Source organism: Sus scrofa, chromosome 5 (genome assembly GCF_000003025.6).
Source record: "Sus scrofa isolate TJ Tabasco breed Duroc chromosome 5, Sscrofa11.1, whole genome shotgun sequence".
Classification (NCBI taxonomy): domain Eukaryota; kingdom Metazoa; phylum Chordata; class Mammalia; order Artiodactyla; family Suidae; genus Sus; species Sus scrofa.
In genome coordinates, this window is record NC_010447.5 from 6580019 (window position 1) to 6588716 (window position 8698).

The 8698-nt window shown below is 58.5% G+C and overlaps 1 protein-coding gene across 1 annotated transcript; it reads left to right on the forward strand.

Annotated features, from left to right (window-relative positions):
* NAGA (N-acetylgalactosaminidase, alpha-) lies at positions 123 to 7532 on the forward strand. The gene is given in 10 exon segments (NM_001123222.1): positions 123 to 138; positions 1287 to 1422; positions 1915 to 2086; positions 2552 to 2729; positions 3056 to 3150; positions 3876 to 4037; positions 5539 to 5736; positions 6831 to 6953; positions 6956 to 6973; positions 7398 to 7532. Coding segments are annotated over 10 exon segments (1233 nt in total).

Consider the following 8698-nt stretch of genomic DNA (forward strand, 5'->3'; position numbering starts at 1 on the left):
CTAGCCAGGCGGTAGTGACTCCAGTGCTTTCCTAACGTTTCTTAACTTCCACAGCCCAACATATAAAGCTTGGTAAAGGCAGAGCAGATCTGGTCAGGTTCTGAAACGCTGAGTCCAGAGCAATGTTGCTGAAGACAGGTACCTACACGGGTGGGGGAGGCTTTGGGAGGGTAGGTGACCAGTTGAGGGTGGGGCTGCCTGGAGGAAGTTCCAGTCCTGTGGTGTCTGGGCCTCCTTCCCTATTGTGTGTATGTGGGGAGACGTGTTTCTCTCTTATTCTTGGACATGCTCCCTGTCTAGGAGGCCTTTTCCTTTTTTTTTTTTTTTTTTTTTTAATCTCATTCATTCATTCAGTCAGTCCTTTTATTTATTTATTTATTTATTTATTTATTTATTGTCTTTTTTTGCTATTTCTTGGGCCGCTCCCGTGGCATATGGAGGTTCCCAGGCTAGGGGTCTAATCAGAGCTGTAGCCACCGGCCTACGCCAGAGCCACAGCAACGCAGGATCCGAGCCGCGTCTGCAACCTACACCACAGCTCACGGCAACGCCGGATCCTTAACCCACTGAGCAAGGGCAGAGACCGAAGCCGCTACCTCATGGTTCCTAGTCGGATTCGCTAACCACTGCGCCACGACGGGAACTCCCTCTTTTCCTTTCTCATTCCCTCTACCCCAAGGGCAGAGGCCCTCTCATATATGCTGAGAACAGCCCTGTAAAGTTTTGGTACAGTAATTCCATTTTAGAGGTAAGGAAACTGAGGCTGTAGGGGGAAAGCATCTGCCCAAGTGAGCTGTCTAGGAGCAGATCCAACTGGCTGACCATTTAAGCCCTTCTGAAGCCTCTTGGGTATCTGTGGAGAACAGAGAGCCCTGGATGGGACTCAGGAGACCCATCTGTAGTCTGGCTACAGTGTACTGTCAGGCTCCGTGTGAGTGGAGCTGGGGGAGCTGGTTAGGATATGGAAAGGATATGACCTCAGGTGTTTTTGATAATTCCAGGACTACTGTGGCGGTAGCGAGTAGAGACCTAGGCAGTAGCAAGTTGCCCACTGCAGACACCATCCGCCTACTCACTGCACTGCAGGAGCCAGCACTCGCAGGAGGAGCCCATCCCCCCTTAAGCTTGGGAGTCTAGTTCCCCTCCTGTGCCATCCGGCAGCCTAGTCTAGTTCCCCTCCTGTGCAAGCTGGCAGTCTCTGCAGGGTTGGGCAGCATGTGGATGGGGTGGGGTGAGGGCTGGAGTTACAGGAGCCACTCATGGCCGTCCTTCCAAACCCCCTGCAGTGCTCCTGCTGGCCTTGGTGGCCCAGGTGCTGATGCTGGAGAATGGACTCCTGCGGAAGCCACCCATGGGCTGGCTGGCCTGGGAACGCTTCCGCTGCAACATTGACTGTGACGAGGACCCAAAGAACTGCATCAGGTGAGTAAGGTCCCTACCCCCTGGCACGCCTTGCCTAGGGCCCCCAGAGACTGGGGGCAGGGAGTGGAGGAGGGTCGGCTAGAAAGGAGGGCAGGGTTAGAGCCCATCCCAGAGAGAAAGCAACCAGAGGTAACTTTTGGGACATCCGACTCTCAGCCTCGTGACTGGCTTGGGGCCTCGGGAGCAGACCTTAGACCTGTGGGACAGGGACGTTGTGGCAGATACACCTCCTGAGATAATGGAAGGGAGATAAGTGGCTTCCCCTTGCCCCATCTTGCCTCTCTGCCTGGGGCCTCATGAGCTAACCCTTGGTGTTCTTTGCACTTGTTACCTGGCTTCCTCGTCATCAGCTGCCAGCAAGGTTATGGTCCCTGTGGCCTGGGCTGCACTCAGAGGATCTGACAAGTCTGAAAAGCCCTGAGGAAGGGAGGTAGGGTCAGGGTTAGGCCCATGCTGGGCCACTGAGCTGCCCTGTCCCCTGCCCCGTGCCAGCGAGCGGCTCTTCATGGAGATGGCCGACCGGCTGGCACAGGATGGATGGCGGGACCTGGGCTACGTGTACCTTAACATCGATGACTGCTGGATTGGTGGACGTGATGCCAAAGGCAACCTGATGCCTGATCCCAAGCGCTTCCCCCATGGCATTGCCTTCCTGGCTGACTACGTGAGCCCCACCCGACCCCAGGCCAGCCCTGCCCGTTAGCCTGGGGGCCAGACCACTCTTTCCACCCCACCCGACTGAGGGCTCATTTCTCTAATCCCTGCTTGAGAATTCAGGCTGGGGAGGAAATAGATCAGTCAACAGCTAGTTGGGGCCCACTGGGGTGGGTGGGAGCAAGGAAGCACATCTTATTTAGCTTGGGATTTCAGGAAGGTTCTCCAGAAGAAGCAGTCTTGAGCCATCAGGGCATGGCAGGAGCACACACCTAGAGGCCAGAAACAGTCTGCAAGGTGTGTGTGTTGGAGGGAGGGGCAGTGCCACAGTTGGCAGAGGCCAGGCCAGCAAGTGGAGACCTTTTCCTTTGGGCTCTGGGGAGCCCCTGAAGGTTTCAGTGGGGTCTGGTCAGCTGTGCCTGCGAGGCAGCTCCCTGAGGTCTTAACTGAGCCACTCTGCTCTCAACCCCCACAGGCTCACTCCCTGGGCCTGAAGCTGGGCATCTATGAGGATCTGGGCAGCTTCACCTGCATGGGTTACCCGGGCACCACGCTAGACAAGGTGGTCCAGGATGCGCAGACCTTTGCTGAGTGGAAGGTGGACATGCTGAAGCTGGATGGCTGCTTCTCGACCCACAAGGAACGGGCTGAGGGTGGGTCCCACAGCTGGTTGGGAGTCATCAGATAGACAGGAAGTGGTGGCCAAGGAAGGCCCACCAGTGCCTGTCTCTCTGGGCCCTAGGGAGTAGCATTTCCCAATTCTCCTCACCCGAGGCCTGGGGGGATCTTAGCTCCCAGGCTCCCTGAAGATGGGTGGGCATCAGGTCCCACCTGGGAAGTGTTTGCAGCTCTGGGTAAAGGGGATGCACCCCGCCTTTTGAGCCTTAGTTTCCTCACACTCGGTAGGAGGGCTGGGTTGAGGGCCCTGATTTCCTCTTGTATGTCTTCATCCTAAAACATGGGGGTTGGACGTTTCCAGGGTACCCCAAGATGGCTGCTGCCCTGAATGCCACAGGCCGCCCCATCGCCTTCTCCTGCAGCTGGCCAGCCTACGAAGGGGGCCTCCCCCCCAGGGTAAGTCATGCTGTGCAGCCAGCCCTCCGCGCTCTCGGGGCAGCAGGGCTGCTCTCGTCGGAGCCGCTCATGTGCTGATTTGTAGGTCGCAGAGAGGATCCTAAGTGCCCCCGAGGGGGCCTGCGCCAGCCCAGGGTGATGGGGGACACACTTGTCAGGTGGGCTGAAAGGATGTGGGCATCATAACTCATGTGCTGCCGCAGCACCCCACAAGCCGTCAGAACCCTGGCTCGTACTGAGTGGGCTCAGAGATGCCGAAAGCTGATGAGGCCAGGCAGCTGGGGCCTAGCCTCGGAGAGGTCTTGTGGGCCCCTCCCCGGGGGCCCCTCAGCACAGAGGACCCCAGACGGAGGGCAGTCAGACCTGCAGCCCAGAGGGCGAAGGCAGGCCGTGGAGAATGGGGGGACTCCCTGAGAGAACGCGGGCCTGCATGTGTGGTGGATGTGGTTCTGGGTACAGCAGCCTGGGTTCATGCCCTGGGCTTGTCCCTGGCTGGCATGAGAGGGAAGGGCAGGCCTCTGGCACACATGGGAGGGAGCCCTGGGCAGCCCCGGAGCAGGACTGCTCTCTGCAAGGCCTTCCTCAACCTGAGCACGCCCAGGGCCTGTTCTCTCCCCGCTTCCCCACCCTCTGTGTCTCCTGCTGTGGCTCCCTGGCCCCCGTGCGGGCCTCCAGGCAGCAGAGTGTGACTCTGGTGCTGGACGCTGCCTTCTCCCCCAATCCAGGTGAACTACAGCCTGCTAGCGGACATCTGCAACCTCTGGCGCAACTATGACGACATCCAGGACTCCTGGTGGAGCGTGCTCTCCATCCTGGACTGGTTCGTGGCCCACCAGGACATTCTGCAGCCAGTGGCAGGCCCCGGGCACTGGAATGACCCAGACATGGTACCAGCATGGAAGGGGGATGGGCCAAGGCCCACTGCCCATGGCAGACCCATTGCCCACTGCCCTGTGCTGTCTTCCTGAAAGCACATTGCCAGGTTCTAGATCAAGGTCTCTGAAATGTGTCCTTGAACCAGCTGCCTTGGACTTGCCTTAGAAGCTTCCTTACAATTCTGTTTCAGGGCCCCACCCCCAGCTTTTGGATCAGAATGTTCGGGGAGGGCTTGGCAATGCCCATTGTTAGCAGTCTTCCCGGGCAGTTCTGATGTCTCTTAGAACTTGAGAACTTAGTCTGTAGTGACTCTTACGTGAGACTTGCTTCCTATGTAGGGCGAAGGTCATGAGCAGCCACACGCTCTCGCCAGTGCCCCCTAGACTGTCTTTGCTAGGCCTGCCTCTGAGCCCTCTTTCAGTCCTGTGTACTGTTACCCTCCAGCAAAGCCTCCACAGGCAGACCTGGTCCCTCATACCTGCCTCATATCTAGCCCTGATAACTTAAATTTCTTTGCAATTTATCCTACAGGGTTTTGTGTGTGTGCGTGGTTGCCCCACGGCATGTGAAATTCCCAGGCCGGAGATCAGATCTGAGTCTCAGTTGCAACCTAAGCTGCAGTTGCAGCAACACCAGATCCTTAACCCACTGTGCCGGGCTGGGCATCGAACCTGCGTCCCAGTGTTTCCAAGATGCCACCGATCCTGCTGCTCCATAGCAGGAACTTCTGCAGTTTATCTTACAGTTTAACGGCTCTCTCTCCATTTAGTCAATAAGCATTTACGGTCAGTGATGATTATAATAATTAGAAATACTAGGCCAGATGGAAAGGCGCCTGCAGAAACCGAAATTGGCCGGCTTTAGAATTCTAGCTCCAGCTCTGCCACATCCTTTGGGCCTTTAATTTTTTCTGTGCCTCGGTTTTGTCAGTTGGAAAATGAAAATAATAATAGTAGCTGCCATGTATAGGTTGTTCTGTTTGTGAAACGGGTGATGCTTTAAATGCTTGGCACAGTTTGGCTGCCGATGTAGCGCCTAAACTGGTGTCAAAAGTGGGCAACCATGTTGTGTTAGCGACAACCATTTACCGTTTGTGTCCTGTCTGCGGATGGGTTGCCCTGGGGTCAGGAGTGCTCACTGGTCATGAGGACAGGTGGGTGGCCAGTGCCAGGAGCAGGGACTCTGTCCAGGTCTGTTTTCCTACCAACCTGACTGTTATTTCTTGACCTGCGTGTCAAAGAATCCATCAGATTATCTGAACAACCTGTAGCACGGCCAGAACATATTACTACCCCATTGTCTTGGTGAACTAAAAAGCTGGGACCCAGAGGAAAAGTGACGTGTCCTACCCTACCTAGGGCCACCTGACTGGGGAACGGGGTTCGCAGAACCAGGGCCCGCGTGTGGCCGTCCACCCCCACCTCCACTTCTCTTGCTGCGAGTCCAGGGTTGGCCCTCGTGCCCACTGCCCTGAAGAGGGCAGAGCTGAGTACTCCTCTCGTCTGCCCCCAGCTGCTCATTGGGAACTTTGGCCTCAGCTTCGAGCAAGCCCAGTCCCAGATGGCCCTGTGGACAGTGCTGGCGGCTCCGCTCTTCATGTCCACGGACCTGCGGACCATCTCTGCCCAGAACGTGGACATTCTGCAGAATACGCTCATGATCAAGATCAACCAGGATCCCTTAGGCATCCAGGGACGCAGGGTTCTCAAGGTACTGGGAATGTGGGGAGCTTGAGGGACTGGGCTCCCCTGAAAACAAAGGGGCAAGCCTGGAAGTTACGGGGTGGGCGGCTGGGCCTGGGAGTTACGGGGTGGGCGGCTGGGCCTCTGAAATCCGCGGATCCTTCCCGTTTGCATTGAGTGGAAGACCACTGGCAGTGCTCCGACTGTCCCCCGCCTGCCGTGGCTGAGAGCGGAGCCAGAGCAGGGCAGCTCCTGGTATTTGGGGAGGGGAGACTTCGCCACAAGTGCGTGTGGGAACCGTGTGGCCCCCCCACTTTGAAGGGCAAGACTTGTGTGCAAATCTGTGATGTCTGGCAGAGAACTGGGGCTTCCTTCCAGAGTTCAGGAGTTTACAACCGCTAGTACTAGGGTCTACTATTTACCGAAGACCTACTGTGTGCCGGGCATTCTAGATACCTTTTTTGAGAAGGTTAGATGCTCTTTTCCTGTTTTACAACTGAGGAAACTTGGACTTGAAGTGTCTCAGTAACTTTTAGCCCAGGCGACACGGTTGGCGAATGGTACAACAGGACTCGATGCCAACAGTGTCGCCTGAGAGCTTGTGCTCTTTGCCCAGATCCTTGCCTCCCTAGTAAAAAGAACTCGACACCACTGTAGCAGGCACTTGTTGAGCTGGCGATGCCTCGAGGAGGTAACTCACCCCTGCCAGCTGATGGTGGAGGCGGGCTCAAGAGCCTTCTGGAGGATGGGGGTTCCTCCTCCTGGCTGCTCTGGGCAGAGCTCATCGTTCTTACTGGATGGTGCCCTCCACTCCAGTGCCAGCAGCTGCCCACGCCTGTCCCTCCCATGACCCTATGAGCTGCCTGTGGCAGGACCCCGTGCAGCACTTGTCTGTCCTAGCGTGGGGCCTGGCACAGCCTAGGTATCAGGGAGCATCTGCTGAGGCAGCGGGGGAAGGGAGGGTGAGGTAAGGCAGGGAGCGGGGGCTGGGGTATCCCCTGCGAGCTTCTGCGTGACACAGAACCGTGGGCTGGGGGGACCCAGAACTCGAGGGAGGGTTGGGAAGGGGGCTTGAGGCCCTGCTGAGCAGGGACCCCAGCCAGTGCCACCTTCTGTGCCCAGGAGAAATCCTTCATCGACGTGTTCATGCGACCCCTGGCCAATGAGGCCTGCGCCTTGGTCTTCTTCAGCCGCAGGACGGACATGCCTTATCGCTACCACTGCTCCCTCGGCCGGCTGAACTTCACGGCTCCAGAGTGTATGAGGTGAGGGCCCTGCTTCCCGCGGGGCTTTGGGCCGCCCTGAGGCCGTGGCTGGGCCTCGCTCACACAGCCTCCCCTAAGCCCTGGGCCTCGGGCCTCCGCGGGCGGGCGCTGTTCTCCGCACGGGTGTTTTAGGGCCGCACAAATGAGCGTCTGTGTGCAAGTGAGTCTTGGGAGCCCCTGAGGCCGGAGCTTCCGCTTTTCCATCAGTCTGTGTCGTCACGTTGCTGGGGTTCTTGGTGGGCTGGGCCCCTCACGGCTGCCTGCGTTTGGGCATCCGTTGGCATTGCCCGAGGAGAAGGGCTGGGGATTCAGATGCCCCCCCGAGAGGCCAAAGCCCTGGCTTTCCCGGCCCAGCCGTGGGGGGGAGCAGCCGTCCTCTGTGCAGCCGGTCCTAAAGCGGCGCCGGTGACGGCCCTCCCCGCAGGCCCAGAACGTCTACACGGGCGACATCATCAGTGGCCTCCACGTTACAACCAACTTCACGGTGACCGTCAACCCGTCGGGGGTGGTGATGTGGTACCTGTACCCCATCAAGACGCTGGGGACGCCCCCGCAGTGAGGAGCTGGGACGTGTGACAGGCTGCGGCCGCACCACGGAGCCGGGACCACGGAGGGTCCACGTGCTGAGGCCAGTGGGTGGGGGCTCTGCTCCCCAGGCCCGCTCGGCGGCCTGACCCCATCGGACGCCTTCTCAGGCCCGGCTCTGTGCCCGCCCAAGCGAGGACCCTCTGGGGAACTTTCGGAGATTCCTGGGGCCTTGCCGGCCTCTGCCTCGTCTGCGCAGCCCCACAGGTACTGCTGAGCAACTGGGCCAGCCTCCTGACCCACCACCACCGCCGGGGGCACTGACACGTGTCAGGACTCCAGCCGCTCACCTTCTTTCTGTTGACTCTGAAATCAGGATTTGGAATTTTTCTTATAACGGGGCGTGGCGCTCTGACCCCTTGTCAGGAACACAAATGATTTATGTGATTGACTTTCCTGCCAAGAGACGGCCTTGCAGGCTGACAGTGCCTGGAAGTGATCTTGGTGTCCTCGGGTCACCAATAAAGCTGTTCTTCAGTCACCTCGTTGTCCTCTGGACCTGGGGCCACGACCAGTTTCAGGTAGGGGCTCCGGGGGGCACGCCACAGGGGGCCGGCGCCGGGCCTGGCCTCCCACAGATGTACGCATCTTCTGGCCCCTCAGTCCGCGGCCACCTGTGGGTTGTACTTCCAGCCACGCCAGACCTGCCTCCCACCACGGGGTCGTCCCTGCTCCACCCAGCACAGCGGCAGGGGCGACAGCACAGTGAGGCAGACCTGTGGTGGTTGCTGCCCGCTCCCCACTCAGGAGCCGCCCTGCCGCTCAGTGCCCAATCTGCTAAGGAACTCGGCCTTAATGTCTGCACCTTTCGGCTCATCTCCCCCTTTCTGACAGGCTACTGCTTCTCTCCCACAGTGCCCCCCAGCTGCCCCCAGTACTTCGTATGCCTCTCCGAGCCTGGCTGCACAGCACTTTCAAACCCCTCAGCAGTGTCCAGGGTAGGGTCTAGGGGCTCTTTGTGTCTCAAATCGTATTCCGTGCTCCTTGTAGGGAAGGGCTGTGAAGTCAAAGACTGGCGGGTTCTTGACCGCCTTCGTCTGGTTCCTCTTTCCCAAGCCCTCGTTTGAGCTGAGGCCTTGGGGCACGTGTCCTTCCCTGATGGCTTCTGTTTCCCTTTGAAAAGCTGGCAGCAGAGCAGGC